Source organism: Suricata suricatta, chromosome 5 (genome assembly GCF_006229205.1).
Source record: "Suricata suricatta isolate VVHF042 chromosome 5, meerkat_22Aug2017_6uvM2_HiC, whole genome shotgun sequence".
NCBI classification, from domain to species: Eukaryota; Metazoa; Chordata; class Mammalia; order Carnivora; family Herpestidae; genus Suricata; species Suricata suricatta.
The window spans coordinates 125,180,398-125,197,889 of record NC_043704.1 but is presented as its reverse complement, the minus strand read 5'-3'; the positions used below and the strand labels follow the sequence as shown (position 1 = coordinate 125,197,889).

At 46.0% G+C, this 17,492-nt stretch overlaps 1 protein-coding gene across 2 annotated transcripts in view; it reads left to right on the top strand.

Annotated features, from left to right (window-relative positions):
* EPHB1 (EPH receptor B1) overlaps positions 1-17,492 on the top strand; it is a 414,308-nt gene that overhangs the window by 284,835 nt on the left and 111,981 nt on the right. For both annotated transcript variants that reach the window (XR_003908874.1, XM_029940232.1), the window contains exon 5: positions 13,189-13,524. Coding sequence is in view for 1 of the 2 variants with exons in the window: in XM_029940232.1 (XP_029796092.1) it covers positions 13,189-13,524 (336 nt within the window). In the remaining variant the exon portion in view is untranslated. The remainder of the gene's footprint in view (positions 1-13,188; positions 13,525-17,492) is intronic.

Here is a 17,492-nt window from a genome sequence, read left to right as displayed (position 1 = left end):
ATAGAGCAAATGCCTCCTGAGTAATTAGTGATCTCCCATAATGGGAAGTGTATAAGAGGCGCTTGTGGGCCTACCAAGGGGGCATCTGAATTGTGTGGGAAGGTAGGCAAAATGAACAAAAGTGGATCTCGTAGTCAGATTGGGTATGCGCATGCTCTCTGAACTATGTGTGGCATAGGGCTGGGATGCCAGCATTTTGTAGTGATTTATTTTGAAACTGTGTCAGGTCTTCTGAGAAACTTTGCACACTGTTGGCTGGAAAGTGCCCAGTTGGAGCCAGACACCTGAGAACTCTTATGATGTGGGGTGGGCTGTGGGCTTAAAGACTGGACGCCCCTGTGGATAAATGATCACAAATGACTTTGCAGAGGAAGAGCAGGCTTCAGTCTGAGGTGAGCCTCTGGAAGGGCCAGCATTCCCTCTAGCCTGTGCCGGAGGCCACCCTCTAGCCCACTCAGTCAGGAGTGCTCTGACTCTGAAGACACATCAAAAAGAGTGACTTGTCTCAGAGGCAAAAGGGCAGAGGGCCCGAGGCTGCCTGGACACAAAGGTCCCCCTGTCATCCCACCCCATTCTGTAGAAAGAAGGTCAGGGCAGTGGTGATAGCAGTATGCTGCCTTCTGCATGGCTATGGGCTCAGACTTGCAGAAGATGCCCAAGGTGGCCTTTCTTCTTTTCACCTTGGAAATGGGACCAAGGATATTCAATGTTGCCATCTGGAGTGAGGCCTTAATGGCATCTGGGTAGTGAGATGAAGCTGGGTATAGGCTGGCTCTGCTGGGCCACACATACGCAGAAGGTGGGTGGTTTGGTGGGGGCAAGTGGGCCAACGGGAGTGGGAAACGATGGGCACTGCCAAGCCCTGACGGTGCTCATGAGCACAGATGGAGGGCCACTCGATTCCCACAAAGAGCACGCTGTCTGCTGGCCAGCAAAGGGGAACAGTGTGTGAGGTGAGGATCTGCCCTCCTTGAGAGTGAAGGGCAGTTTTTGTGCTCATGCTCAGTGAAGAGGCTTGTGCTTGTGCCTAAAGCCCCTGCTCAGGACTTGGGGCCAAGGTCTCTTCTGAGTAGACCTCACGTGCTGTGTGTCATGGTGCTCCACCATGCTGGCAACAACTGATTAGAGCGAGAACACCCATGCATAATAGCTGGCTCTGACCGAGGTCTTAGCGCCTGTGAGGCAGGCAGAGTGTCAAGCCCCTGACATGGATCTTCTCAGTCTCACAGAAGATAAGATAGGTACTCCTTGTATTCCCAATTTATAGGTAAGACAACTGAGGCCCAGAAGGGCTTACACATTAATGAGTGGCTGCGCCTGATTTCACCCAGGTCTGACTGTCAGGGTTCGGAGCTCTTTACCCTCAATGCTAGGCTACTTCCCTTAGGAAGGAAGACCCTCTACCTCTGAGGTGGCATGGCATCAATCTAGTGACACCCCATTTGGGACATGGAAGGATCACATTTCATCAGCTAGGACTCATCATGTGATCTCTAGTGTCTGGGAAGCCTGTCTTCTGTGAGACTGGGGAAGAGAGAATCGGGTGGGGAGGCACACAGCCCCCGTGGGTGGGTGTTCAGGCTACGTCCTTCCTCTCCTCAGTATAAACAGTACTGCTGCGAAAATGCTCAGACATACCTTGGAGGGGCACATATGCTTGTATTTGTGCAGGAAATTCACCTAAAAATAGAATTGCTGGGTTGGTGGGCACACACACTCAGAAAGCCAATCAGTATTACCCAAGTGCTCTCCCGAAGGACTCACCCTGTTTATACCCCTAGTGTGTGCCTTGCAGAATTCTCCACACCTGGGCCAGCTTTTACTTTTTGCCAATTTGACTCATCTCCCAGTGTTTTTGACTAGTATTTTCCAATTTATAAATTAGGGTGTACTTTTCATATGTTTCTTGACCTGTTTATTTTGTCTTCTGGGAACTGACTGTTCATAACCCTTGCCCTTTTTCTATTTAAAAAAATTGATTTCTAGGTGCTCATTAATTATATATGACATTCTCTGTCCTCCCTCCCCTGCCCCAGTCCTCCACTTATTGTTAACTCTATTTACGGGTATAGTTTTTTGTGAGGTGGGGAGTTTGGGTCATATTGACATCTTTAATTTTAAAACTCAAACCTGACCATCTTTTCCGTTTTGGTTTTGGGGATTTACATATGACTTTTTGCCTGGGTTTGGTGTATATCCTCCTGCTCCAAGGTATAAAAACGGTCTCCTGTATTTTCCTTTAATTCTTTATAGAGTGTTTATGTTTGGCTCCTTCCTCCATCTGGAATTTATTTTTTGTGTAGGATGTGATACTGATGTTCTTGTTACATCTTATTAAAAATAACATTCCATCAACTCCACCTGTCCTCATGTTAGTGAGATATCCCTTTTATTATTTACTAAATGCCTGGTACATACTTACCTTTATTTTTTCCTGTTGAGAGAATGTTCTGTTCTGGCATCACTTCTAAGCTGTTCTAAAGATGGTAGCTTTATAAATGTTTCAGTAACTTGTAAATCAAACCCCTACATATTTTCCATTCGTCAAAAATGCTTTGCCCATTCTCAAACACTTTTTTCTTCAAGACAAACTGTGAAATCAGCTTGGCGCATTTCATTAAGCAATCCTATTAAATTGAGATTGGGTTTGTATTGAATATACGGATTGCTTTGGGAAGGTCTGTCATTTTTATGATATATCTCTCCATCCAGGAGCACATTATTCAAGTCTAAGTTTGTGCCCTTATGTGAAGTTTTATAGTTGTCTTAATAGAGGTATTGTTACACAGGACTTGTAAGATTTAATCCTAGATATTTTATGGGGTTTGTGGCTATTGTGACTAGGTACTTTTTTTTTCATTATATTTTTAAATAGGTTCTGGTTATTGTTAAGAGATGGCTCCTTAGTAGTGAGCTTCCCATCCCCAGAAAAATCAAACAGAGGTTGGGGCACCTGGGTGGCTGTCATTTAAGCATCTGACTTCGACTCAGGTCATGATCTCTCAGTTTGCAAGTTTGAGCGCTACCTCAGGCTCTCTCCTGTCAGCACAGACCCTGCTTCAAATCCTCTGTCTCCCTCTCTCTCTGCCCCTTCCCCAACTGTACATGCCTTCTCTCTCTCTCTCTCTCTCTCTCCTCTCTCTCTCTCTCTGTCTCCTCTCTCTCTCTCTCTCTCTGTCCCCTCCCTCTCTCTTTCCCTCTCTCTCAAAACTAAAAATCATTAAAAAAAAATTAGGCTGGCCAACCAGGTAGGGACTGTAGAGGGCATTCACCACCAGGGACACACCATAATCTCCAAGTTTTCTTTCTGTTCTGAGAATAAGTGTGTCTATAAAGTGTAAGAATGAGGATTTGACTCTGGATGACCTGTAACTTTCTGGGAGGAATACCTACTTTTTAATTTTCTCTTTTTGTTCCCTGGGCCTTGAATTGTTCTCTTTAGAACCTGGATCTTCTCTTTATACCTGGAGAGAGGCACACAAGTTTCTTTTAGAACTGAATGTGCCTGGAAGATCCTTCGGTGGATTCCCAAGGAAAATTGAATGAATAATGCACAAATCTGGGAGTGCATCTCTACCAGCCTTGTCCATCAGTGGTGTGTGTGGCTGTAGCACAGGTGCCTACCTCCTCTGCATACTTTGGACTTCTCAGGGCAGATGTCAGTGACTTTTTATACCATAACCTTATACATAGGGCATAGCACATAGGAGGGTCTCAGTAAACATGTCTAGATCTATCAGTCAAAATCAATGAGAAATGAGGCTCAGACAGTTATAAGTGACCTGCCTATGGTGCAGACCCTGTGCAAAGCTGGCCCTCAGGCCTGCTCTTCCCCTTGTGAGTCTGGTGCATCTCTCACCACTCCACAAGGCCACTGAGCCTCATTGCAAGGCTGGGAAAGTGGTCTTGAAATCCATCTCTAAGATGACATGACCTATAGCTCTCCTTGACTTGAAGTGTCTCCAAGAAAGGTGCAGGAAAGAGTCCTGTCAAAGCTTCCCTCTCTCTGGCCTCACCTTGAGCCACAAATAGAAGATTAACCTTGTATACCCACCTATCCAGGCAGTGGTGGGAGACATTCCTACTGAAATAAGCCACCTCTCCAGGTATAGACATCTCAGACGTCCTCCAGGGGTCATGCAGCCTTGTAGAAATTGAACACTTGGGCTTCAGGTCAGGCCAGGTAGAGGGGCCATCTTTTTTCCCAGAAAGTGAAACCCACCCACTCTCTTCCAGGCAATTAGCTCCATTGAAGTAGGAGCAATAAGAACTACTTTCTACAAACATTGCTGTTTGGTGAAATGTGTAACATTAGGTTCTCTGATGCTCCCGAAATCTTTCTCAGCAGGGTCCCTCCTTGTTTTGACTAATCATTTCTTCTTATTACTAACTGTTATGATTAGAAGAATTGCCTGAGCACAGGCCCAGTGTTTCCAAGACCCTAATGAGCAACACGTGCAGACTTGCTCAGTCGTGCTGGAACCACGGCTGCTCTGTCTCTATAGGGAAGCCACTGAAACAGCTCTGGAACAAGAGCTTCCTGCCATCCTGAGAGACCCATACCCCACCCCAGCACCCAGCTGCATTTGCATTACTCCTGCACCTTACACCCTTAGGTGCCTCCACCCTGAGTGGAGGAGTTGCTAAGGATGAGCTTTGAGACTGGCCAGGCCTGGACTCAAGTCTTAATTCCACCACTCACCAGCCACATGACACGCTCCCTCATGTCTCTGCTACAGTTTCCTCATATGTAAAATGGGGACAATAGTTCCTGCCTCATCAAATGTTGGGAGATAGGGTTTTTATTACATAGCATACCTAAATACCTAAGGTAGTACTTTGTATATAGGGTTTATTATTAAAACAAAACTCAGAATTCCATATAGCACTCCAAGAAATGGAAACCAAAGCTCTGCTCTTGCAAATGATCCTTGTAGGAATCTACTCTAGGAAAACAGCCAATGTTAATCACTCACTTAGTGGCATAAAGCAAACAAGTTCCACCAAATCAATGTCTTATCCTTCTGACATCCATGCAGATGGCACAGGTGTTTGTCCACAGGAAGCTTATGTCCCTGGGTTTATTTTAAACTGGTTCTGAAGGTGGCAAACAACTTTCTCTGGGAATATTGGGATCTAGGACCATTAGGAAAAATAAAGCAACCTGATTTCCCCAGGTTTCAGCTACCTCTCATCCTTTTCGCAAGGGGAGTCTATATTTTGAGGAGAGCATCCACGGGGCCTTGCTTGCAATAGGAGAAGCACCACTCAACTTTCCAGCCTTGCTACCTCAGGCCTCCAGCACAACTGCCTCTTTGGAAGTGACACCTCAGAACTTGACACACTACCATCATCACATTAAGCAAAACAGTGTTCCAAATGTCTGGTGCTCATCACTCACAAATTGTAGACACTTCTTGGTTTGTTTTTTAGTAAGGATCTCAGTCAAGCCCTTCTAGGCTTTTACTACTGAGTGGAGGATGCCTCACTAGCCCATTTTGATGCCACTACTTTGCACCATGTCTCTGATAAATCACTTGTAGTTTTCTGATTTGTCTTCAAACAGTCACCCCACATCCCCCAATAAGACTTGAAAACTCTGGCGGCCACTGACTCCTGTTATTGTGGTGTTATTGGTGCCTGACATAGAATCTTAGGAACTGCCCCACTGCTGCTCAGGGCACCTCTGTGAAAGGGATGGGAGCACGCAGGCACGTACCCTTCTCCAAGGTTCTGAACCAGCATGGTACATGACATCACAACCCTTTCCTTTAGGACAGTGGGCTTTCCTGTCCAGTCATTCCCAGGAATTCTACACCTAGTGCAGGAATGATGAGAGAGGAATTGGTGTCTCAGGATAGAAAGAGAGAGGGGGAGAGAGAGCTGAAGTTAGACTGGGGAGTATCATAGTTACACCTGGCACCTTAAAGAATAAAGAGAAGTTTCTTTGTTTGGTATTGTTTTCAAATAACCAGTTACCAAAGAAGGAACTACAATTGAATGTGAATTAACTTCATGTTTATTTGATATTTCTACTACATTTCTGATAATTGCAAATTTTCCCTCTTTTGCCTTATGTTACCTTCCAACCCATACTGCTTTCAGCCCTGTGGAGTATTGAGGTCAAAAGCATAACAACCAACCTGACCTGGTTTGCTGCATATTTTGCCTCCATAAAAGACCTCATCGTACCTCTATAGCTCCATTTCCATGCCTGCTTCTGTTGCTAGACTCCTATCTATCTCTCCATAAAATCTCAAAGGACTTTCTTCTTTCTCCAGAAAGCTTCTCAATTGTTCAGACATATTTCCTTAAGTATTTGTATCATGGTGAGCAATAAGTAAAGGGATGTCCCGATAATACTGTCATTTTTGATAACCTATTTTGGACCACCTCACCCATGTCTTTCTGGGTCCCCACACCATGCTTTTTGCACCATCCCTACTCCTGATGTCATTTTCTGATCTCCCTCTTCATTTCCTCTTAACCTTTAGCCCGTATTAAAGTATGCAGTCTGTTTTTCAAACTACTGTCTTGACTCTGCTCAGCCGCAAAAACATTATATTTGCATTCTTTTTACTTAAAACATTTAAGAATCTTGAGTATCAGTGGTCCTTCTTGGCCCATTCCCAGACTGTATCTCAGTCCTTTCTCCTAAGAGAAGATGGAGTTGAGGACGTAGTTTGCTGTAGGAGTAAGGGAGGTATTTCCCTGCCCACAGGGTGAGAGAGGACAGGCAACCCAGATACCATGTCAAAGCCAGACCACCTCTTGAGAGGCTAGGGAGCAGATATACAGGAGCACAAGGAAGTTAAAAAGAGCTGGACCCATTCTGGAGACACAGACCCATGCCAAAGATTAGGGCTCTCCTCCTTCCTAGATGTCCTTGCAGGGATTAGTTGCCCTAAAGTGCATAGACCAGAGCACATAGCTTCCAAGTCTATACATGTAGCTCCAACATGTAGACAAGACCCCTAGACACCATCTCTGAATATTTTGTTCTGCATTGATCTTACCTTTTCCCAGACATCTGTAACTCTTTGTGTCTGTATTACTTACTTTGATCCTTAACTGTTTGTGTCCACAGATTCCAGGACTCCATGGGTATGGGGTCTTGCGTTACTATAAAGCATCTGGGCTCCCCAGCATCATGGGCTGTGGCCTCTGTAACTTCATGGCTTTCATAATGCTTAGCACAGATCTGGGCATGGGATCTCTGCTCAAGGAATGAGGGACTGCACAAGATCAGTCTTAATTGGATGAATGGTTCAGGGTTCCAAATAATCTAATAATGGCAATACAAATCATAATAGCAACTTATATTTATGGAGTGCCTCTGTGTACAAGTCACAGAGCTAAACTCCTTGGGTATATTATCCCATTAAATCCTCAAAACTACCACTTCAGGTGAGAGTAGGCTCAGAAGGCTTAGAAGTTCACCATCTCAAGGTTCACCAACAAGAGAATATTTCTGAACTTGGTTGCTGTGAACATCTAGGAGGTTCAATGGTTAGTTTCAAGGAACTATGAACCCCTCAGAGTCTCTGAAAACCCATGTTTCTGTTTTAGCATTTGTCCATTTTTCCGAATGAAATCTTTCTTTCTGTCTTTCTCTTTTTCTTTTTCTTTCTTTCTGTCTCTCTTTCCTTCTTTCTCTCACTCTCTCTCTTTCTCTTTCTCTCTTTCATCAAATCCTTCAAGCAGTTATTCACACAATGTAGAGGATGCCATCTCTGGCCTGATGCAGAACAGTGCGATCTTAGCCTGCACACAAGGTCTCCCTGGAAAGCTTCACCTCATCGCCGTTGTCACCCGTACCAGCTCCCCATGGGGAGGGATGCAAGGATGCAGATCCTGCTGCAGCAAGGCACAGTTAGCTGGACTCTGTCTGGTTGGTACCATGGACCAGGCTGAAGTTCACATCTAAGTTCTGAGACCAGGAAGTTGGCCTTATTAAGATTCCTGATAAAGGAATTGGCTTTCAGGGCATACCTATCTTCAGCAGATTTTCCCTTTGATTACTCAGGAGTGCTTATTTCCAGCTTAATGCCTACAAATAAATTCACCCACTCTCTCCCACCCACCCTGTCTCTCCATTCTGTAAAAAAAAAAAAAATTAATCTTGCCCAAATCACATTAAGAAGCAGGAGATTCTATCTCAGTATGGCAACACTTGGGCTAATCCTGGGTCTCTAGAAGGATCTTTTCTGTTTAACTCTTTGAGGTCCCAGTGCTAACTGTGCTCATGCTGGCTGAGTCAGCCTCTCAGGCACATTTTGGAAAACACAGAGCCCTGTCCTCATGACCCAGGACCTACCATGCCTCTCCCACTTAAGCCAGCTCAGTGGTTTTCCCATCTTTTAAAAGGACTGAGTTTCTTTAGCCCTTTTCACAGGAAGCTTTCATCAGTAGTAACCGTGGCAACAGATCAGAGAAGCTTCAAAAAGCCTGTCTGTATGTAATTAAGAAAAACGAGGACATGGACGCAAGAGCAGGGAGTTTAGACAAGGAGTCTGTGACTCTGAGCCCCTATACTGCACACACTGAGGACTTTTGCTGACCGAGGTGAAGGATTTTTTTCTCTCTCTGGCCTCCTCCTCAACTCCTCCTTTTAACTTTTTTTTTTTTTTGGTTGCCTCAATTGACCTCCTTCCTGAGGATGTTGTGTGGAGCTTTGGTTCTGGACAGATACTCCCCACAGGGGTAGGGCTTCAAGCCCAGGGAGTGCTGCTTGGAGTGGTAGAGGTGGTCTAGCACCTTTCTCTAGGGAGATATATTCCGAGGCCAAACATGCTCTGACCAGACTCTCCAAGCACAGGCAAGGCCGAGCAGCCTGCTGGCAGGAGTGTGCCCTTATCTTTAGGCTGATGGAACACAGACTAGGGACTATTGCCATTTTAGTCACCCAGAGACTGTGCCCTGGCTTGCCCTGCCCAGAGCAGGCCTCCTGGGAAAAAGGGGCAGGAGCATTGTTGGGAGAGAGTCTTTTTTTTTTTTTTAATTTCTTTAATGTTTATTCATTTATTTTGAGAGAGAGAGAGAAAGAGTTTGAGCAGGAGAGGGGCAGAGAAAGAGAGAGAGAAAATCTCAAGCAGGTGCCATGCTGTCAGGCAGAGCTTGATGTGGGGCTCAAACCCATGAGCCATGAGATCACTACCTGAGCCAGAATCAATAGTTGGATGCTTAACCAACTGAGCCACGCAGGTACCCCATTGGGAGACAGTCTTAACCTGGGAGCTATTTTGTTTCATAGCACTTATTTTTATCTGAAATCATCTCATTTATCTCCATGTTTCCTTCTTTCCTATCTGTTTTCTCTCACCAGAATGTAAGCTCCATGGGAGCAGAAGCTTGTCTGTCTGGCTTTTCCCTAACCTCTGAGTGCCTCAAATAGCACAGGAATATTTGTTAAAGAAGTGAGTGAGTGAATGAATGAGTAGTGAACAGGATCTCAATCATTGTTTGTGGCCCAGATTTGGGCCATCTCCAGAGATATGTACTGTGAGCCCAGGCACTGTGCTGGGCTCTGAAACAAGACACACTCCTACTCTTGAGGACATGGTAGGGAAGGACACACAGCAAGACATATTTGGGTTCTTCTAGCTTTCCTTGAAAGGAAAAGATTCAGATACATGTGGTTCTAGAATCAATAACCATGACCCCTAGAGGTCCCCATTCATGTCCCACAGATGCATTTGCTCTGGAAAGGAGCCATGAAAGAGAAGGCTACAGTAGTTGCTTTATATGAAGGCTGTGTCTAAATAAACATGAAAAATCTTGGAAACCTGCCACTTTTCTTTATGAGTGAGGAGCAGACATGGGGCAGCATCAAATGGGATCTTCCCAGCTGCCGGGGCCACCACTGGATCTAGGGACAGGGAAGTCCTCTCCAAACCAACTCCTCACTTGCCACCTGTATCTCACTAAAGCCTCTACCACTCAGGGCCACATGCAGTGGGTCTTCACTGTTACCACAGCTGTATCCTCTCTCTGCCCCACAGCAGGGCATCTCATGATGGGGTAGGCTGATCTTAAGTCATGCACACTGAGCAGAGGTCAGAACCAAGTGCAAGGGGCCTCCCCTGAGCAAAGAGCTGGGTCATCGGAACTGTGAATACAAGCCAGCCACAAGCCCCCGCCACGCCCCCATCAGGAAGCCACAACGTGGTGAGGACAACACAGAGGAAGAGAATATCACACTGCAATAGTGGAATCTGTGTTGGCATCTGCAAATGGGCTTATGGAAGCCCAAAGGTCGGAAGCGGGGCAGTACATGACTGCAGGCATCAGAGAAGCCTCCTGGTGGAACTGAGTGCTAGATCTTGGAGGGTGAGCAGGAGTTCATCAAACAGATGAGGAGGAAAGGAATTGCAGACAGAAGAGAAAACTGTGCAGAGACTCAGGGGCATAAAGAGAGTTTAGTGTGCACAGGAAGCTTCCTCTAGGCCACAGTATAAGGGAGGGGGTCAAGTGGCCAGGGATGAGATCATGAGTGACACAACTACATGGGGACGTGAAGGGCGTGGAAAGGAGGTAAACTTTTGGACAACTGCAGTTTGAGCAGGGGAACACTATGATCTCATGGACATTTCAGAACTCACACCCTGGCTGAAGAGAATGGATGGGAGGGATGCAAAGCAATATGGAGGATTCACAAGAAGGCTGTTCCTCTATGGCAGGAGAGTCCACAGGGCCTGGAGCTCTGAGGGGGTGAAGATATTGAGGAAGTGAACATTCTGAGGACAAAGAGATGGTACATCACTGTGGTGACCAGCCTGTCTGTGGGGGACTCAGAAGAAGTGACTGTCAGGATCTGGCTTGTGATCACTCAGGGTGTCAAGGGAAGGACTAAATGGTGTTCCCTGCATTTGTCAGTTGGGATGCCAAAGGAAAAGCAGTGACAGAGAGGTGGGGGAGTAACTGGGCTGCACGTGGCCGAGCAAGGAGAGAAGATATCGGAGAGCCTCCACTTTGGAAAGCTTGGCCAAAGGGCAAAGAAGAGATGGCATGCAAGGTAGAGAGTGCTTTGGCTTTTAAAATAGCAAAGAATTATGGGAGTTTAAGTGAAGAAGATGGAGCCAGGGGAGAGGGTGAAGTTTAAGGTCTTGGGAGAAAGAAGGTATTTGACATGGGGAGACCTCCACAGGGTGGGAAGGATGGGTTGTCACTCTCCTGAGCAGTACCTATCTCTACTCTGTCACCCAAGGCTGCTTTCCAGCGTTGGCATCCCAAGGATGGAGTAATATACCATTGTTAAAGAATCCTTCCATACCCAGCAGAAAGCAAGCACTGGATGGATGTATTTGTGATGAGTGTGAGAGATGGTGGTCTGTGGTAGAGGCTAGGCTCTCTGCTGAGGCAGGGAGCAGTGTCACTGACCACTGGGAGCTTGTGGTCCATATCTCATCAGTCTGAGCAAACAAATGTGTCCAAGACAGGCACTGGCCAATATGCACACTAATGAATAGTGCAGCGCGAGGTGAAGCTGCCCCGGCCGAGTAAGAACCCAGCAATGGCCATGCCAGCTACCCTATCAGCACTAGCTTTGTGCTGATTCCAGAAGAGATGGATGTTTATCCCTGGGCAGATGGGTTGGGAATTCTAGAATGCTATTTGCAAGACTTCAGTAAAAATGCTTCATGAATCCTGCCTTGTTACAAGCCTGTATGAAAGTTGTGCTTTAGCTCAGGCCTAATGGGCTTTATATAGTACAGTACTGATTTTCTTTCACATTTTAATAGAATCCAATTTAATATTTGCTTTCTGCTCTAGCTGCTTGCTGTTGACTGATTCAACACAGAATCCTCCCCTGGTGCCCCCCGACCTTGTTATTCCCTCATTTTGTTTGTTGGCATTTGATTCCTGTCTTCAGCTTGAACCACTTTACACATGTCTTCGTTCAGCTGGCGACAGTCACGTGTGTGAATTCTGAATGCGTTACTATCCAGAGCGGCTGCTCCAGCACACCCATCATTCAGAAGGGGGGCTTCTGAGTAGGATTCATTTTCATCATTAGACATTGAGGATATGCAGTGCTTAGCTTGGGAACCTGGGGCTGTGATCTGTTCTGTTTCTGGGCAGGAGATTCTCAAAATGCCTAGCACTGTGGCCATTAATTCAGAGATATGTTGCCTTCCTACAAAGGACTAGATTTTCTAGAATTTAGTATTTAACAAGATGTTTGGGAAGACTTCCAATGAGTCTTGCTGTTTGGTAGGAGAGAGAGTCTTTTCAGATCTCCTGTTATCCATGAACAGATCTGACCATCAATCTTTGGAATACCATACCAGTGTAAGGCCAGAGTGGGAATGGCTTTTTCCTTAGTAGGGAAAGACCACCGGTTTCACTAGCAGGAAGCACAGGGCTATTGTTAAGTGTATGAGCTTTGGGGTCAGGCAGACATGGGTCTGCATACTGGGTTCAGTTCATAGAGACCACATGATCCACAGCCAGTCTCCATTCTCAGTTTTAGTTTCCCCTTCTATAAAATTGAATTAATTATTGTATCTTCCCAGGTAGATAGGTGTAAAGCAGCTAGCAGAATGTCTAGAACAAACTTTTATGCTCTTCTCATGTCATGGGGTAAAAAATGGTGGCTGTATGAACCTCACAGCCAACTTTGCCTCTTGTCTTCACCAAAGCTGGGGCACTGTGAATATTCATCTATCCAGGTGATCTGGTAGTCTGCCCAACAGAGAAATACCCCCAGCACATACACATCATGCAGACTCCAAATTGAATGAGGTTTTGTGCAAGATGCCAGGATTTCGGGGCTTTTGATGGGCCACTCTCGTCCCTCAACCCTTAAGTTTTATAGCAACTAAGAAAAGACAGGAATCCAGTAAGTGTCTACTATGCATATATATTACATCCTAAAGCTGGCTAGAGGAAGCGGCTTGGTTCTGAAAAACAAAGGGCTTGAATCCAGATCCCTGCACCCTCCTCTCCTTTGGCACACAGGATTGCCACTGTCCCCACTGGGACAACTAAGAGGCAAGTTTAGGCCAGGTTGTCATCTCTGTCCACCATATATTCTCAGAATGGATTAGAGCATGGAGATTTGGGATTGACAGACTGGAGGTGATGCATGCATTTGACAGGGGAGGAGATACACCAAAGGCAGAAGGAAAGAGGCTGGAGGAGGAAACTTCTGCCAAGGCTCACTGGGCCCTTTTTGTCTCCCTACAGGTGTCCCATCAGGTCCCCGCAATGTCATCTCCATCGTCAATGAGACATCTATCATCCTGGAGTGGCATCCACCAAGGGAGACAGGTGGGCGTGATGATGTGACCTACAACATCATCTGTAGAAAGTGCCGGGCAGACCGTCGGAGCTGCTCCCGCTGTGACGACAACGTGGAGTTTGTGCCCAGGCAGCTGGGCCTGACTGAGTGCCGTGTCTCCATCAGCAGCCTGTGGGCCCACACCCCCTACACCTTCGATATCCAGGCAGTCAATGGAGTCTCCAGCAAGAGTCCCTTTCCCCCACAGCATGTCTCCGTCAACATCACCACGAACCAAGCCGGTGAGTTTTGAGGCACCTGTGCTCCTTCTGTCTGTCTGTGTGGCTGGCTCCCTGTCCATCCCTATGAAGGAACAATGCTGCAGTCACACCCATTCTGCTTTCAGGCCTCCTCCCAGGATTGAAGGTGTCAGGCAATGGGCATTTGTGGCATGTTTTACCTCTGAGAGTGAGCTGGATTCCGAGTCGTTATTTTTGTGCTTATCCCAAAAGCAAAGAGGTATATCCAAGCCAGCATAGAACCTAGTACTGTGCATCCAGCTGGGGTTCAACAAATGCCTTTGGAAAGACAGATGGACAGACAGATGGATTAATGGTAAGGGCAGACAGATGGATGGGTGGAAACCCTGCACGATCTTGAGAACCAGTGCTGCTTTATCAGAAAACCCAATGAAGGAAGCGTCCCAGAAATCATGTGATAAAGTGAGGATTGCCTTCATAGATTATTTTTCAATTAAACTGTGTAATTCAAGAGTGCATTCTCCTGTATAGTTTGCTTAAATGAATGCTCCACTGTTCTAGAGACTTCAGATAGTTGGCAGTAGATCACTCCTGGTGGCCAGTACGTCCCTGTGGCATGCACAGCTCACCACACATTTTCTTCTCTTTTCTTTATTTCTGTATCTCTTACTCTTCTGACCTTTTCTCTTTATTACTTTTTACACCTCTTGAAACAATCCATTTCTTTTAATGTCCATTTAGCCAGCCCATTCATGCACTCACTCACTTATTTATTTACTCACTCATTATTAAGAGATGGTTAGTTAGTGCCTGACATGGGCCCAGCTGTGGATTAGACACTGTGAGAAATACAGTGATATTTGGACACCACCCTTCCTCCCACAAAACTCATTAACTGAAGAATTTGCGGGGCATAGATACAAAATACAAATCTGCAGCATGGTGTATTCTAAGTGTGTGTACCATACACATGCAGTAAATACCAAGGGAGTTAGAGAGAAATGAGCAATCTCTCCCCTGGGGTGACAGTGCAAGACTGCAGAGGGAAGGTCTATAGGCAATAGGGGCCGTGGGCAATGGACTGTGATCTTATTGGGAATTATGGATTTTTTTCAATCAACAAATTCTAGAAGGACAGCTTGTTAGTGGAATAGCTGGAGCCAAGCACGTCTCTTTTCTCTCTTGCCCTCCGTGTAGCTCCCCCTTCTTAACCTCCTCTTCCCTACTCTGTCCTTGTCTGCTCCTCACCTCTCCATCCTCTGGCTCCTTCTGCCTCTTTCAATCCCAGGCATCTTTGATGGCAGATAATTCTTGGGTTTAAGCTGTCAGAACTCAGGCAAAAAAAAGGTGTTGTAGGAGAGCATAGCTGTCCAGATGGCTGCGTTGTTGCTGTGAGCATGTGTGTGTTCGTGTGTGCATGTTTGTATGTATGTGTATGGTCACGTGTTTGCATGCATGCATGTGCCGTGAGAAAATAGGCGTGGAAGTGTGGAAGCCTCCAGCTGGTGACCGCAGTCCCAGTGCCGTGGAGACAAAGGTTGTGACAGTCTGTCTCACCCAAAGAAAAGGGAATGGTAATTTCTGTATCACGTTGAGCACGGAACATGGGCAGCCTTTGTCAGCAGTGTTTCCCTTGGAGAGTTTAAGGCAGAAAACTGGCTGAAATATTTTAGTGTCCCAGCTTCTGGGACTAATAATCCTGCCAGGCTGTCATGTCATGCTGGGCTTGGCTGTCTGCTCTCTCTCTCTAAGAATGTGCGAACAAACCTGCCACTTATGGCGGTTTGCTTTGATTCCTGCCCCTCCCTTTCCTTACCCTGCTATTCCCGAACCTGCCCATCTGCTTGTCTTGCCATCTGCACCTTCCCGAGATGCAGAGGTGCTGAGGGACCAGGGCTCCTGCAAGGGGCCCGGCACTGCCAGCATTCCAAACATTTGTTTTGATCCTCACTCATTTGTGCCTCCACCAGCACATTTCTCATGGCCTTTTTTCCCCCCTCCAGTGGGCCCACTGCTCTTAACCTTCCCTGATTTGGGGGTCCCAGCCCCATCAACCTGTTCCAGTCTATGATTTCTTTTTGGAAATTCTGGAATTTGGGTATCAGAATGTTTATAATCAATAAGAGAAGGGTGCTTCTCAGTAGCATATGGTTGTTATGAAACAAATGACAAGGGGGCCCATGGGTCCTAATCTGTGGGCTGTGGGGCTCTGAGGAACTTGGTGCTATCACACTGCTTTGGCAGATACACATGTGAATGCAAATTATTTTTAACCAACAGATAACTCTTTTAAAAGATGAGATCTTTCAAAATAAACACTTGTGCCTGTACCTCTGTAAGAACAGTTTAGAAACATGAATGAGTGATTCAGTTTGTAAGAGATGAAAGAGAGACTAAATAGCCGGCATCATAAAAGCCATTTCACTGAGATCCATTAAGGCATGGGATAGATGTACCCATGCAAGTCCACAGTCATGACATATCTAACGTCTTTCCAGGGACCCTGAGCTCTTCCACTTGGAGTGAGGTCCAGGTCAGCCTCCCCACCCTGACCTCATGGTACGGCATGGCTCCTGCCACCACTGTCTTGTCTGAGTCGTGAGTAGGTAGATGAAATGTAAAGAATTTGACCTAGAGCTGTTCTGGAATCAATTATTAAATCAAATGCTAGTGCTGTCGAGGACCTGTTCTAGGTCCAGAACTGCCCAAACTGAAATAGCTGGGGCCCACTGAATGGATTCTGATTTAGGAGTAGGTGAATAATTATTACCATAGCTTTAACACTTTGTGTTTATTGTTTTGTTTTGTTTTGATTTTGAGTTGACAAAGAATTTTGGAATACATGGACTCATTCGATCCTCATAGTTACCTATGACTTGGGCATTGTTTGTATGTTTTAGATAAGGAAGAAGAAGCTTAAAGGGGTTTGAGAATCTAAGATTAGAAAGGGCTCAGCAGGGCATCACCTCTGATTCTGCCTTCCTGTTTGCTGCCCTTAACAGTGGGCAGTCCCTCTCAGCATGGAGAGGGTTTTCAGAGCCAGTCCATGCTCTCTGGCTCAGAAAGGTACCTCACTGTGCACCCTGTTACTCTTCCACAATTTTCTCTGTGACATGGAACCATAAAAAATTTCCCCTACCTCTGGATCAAGACAGAGATGAGTGTGTGTTTGTTGAGGGATTGAAGGTGTCCCCCAAGGTGAATTGGATCTTGACAATGGGTGTCAGTAAGGGTCACACAAGAGAAGGGTTTGGATAGGTTGGCTGCTAGGTGGTCTTGGACTTGATCTGAAGCCTGATGCTCATGAGTATCAGACTCTATCCTAGGAGGCTAATTGCTGCTTTGGACTGGTGCTTCCTTTGGTCGGAAGCTGCAAACCACATCTATGGCTGGGCATGCAGCTCTTACTGTTCATCAGACACAGAATTGTCATGCCCTCTTTTCTCAGGGCTGCCCAGGCATGCCTCACTGATGCTGCCTCCCTCTGCTATCACGAACCCTGCCCAGTGGAAACAGGCAGATCATCTTGGCTGATTGAGATATCTAATCAAAAGGACTGGTTGGCACCAGTCCATCAGAGGGAGTCACCATGAGGCTTTTCTTGACTTTCAGGGCTGTAATCTAAGACCATAGGAGGCTTTATAATCATCTTTTGGTCCATAGTGCACACTGAGATAAGCATCATTTAGGGAACACTGAAGGATCTCTTGGATCCTGAGATGCAGAGGACTTCCATCTCCTTCCGTAACAGCCTCAGTCATGTCTATAGTCATGAATACTCAAGGATCTTGTACCACATGGTGAATATCAGGATCAGATCCAAACCCAGCCCACAGGCAGTGGCAGACAACTACTATTTTTAGTGTCTCCAATGTGCCAAGTGCCTACCAAGTTCTTCACAAAGTTGAAGTGGATCAGATGAAGAAGCCGAAGTCAGAGTGCTTTCAGAATTTGCTCAGCGTCTCACAGGCAGCAATGATGTTTCTAGGTTTCAAACTCAGATTTGTGGC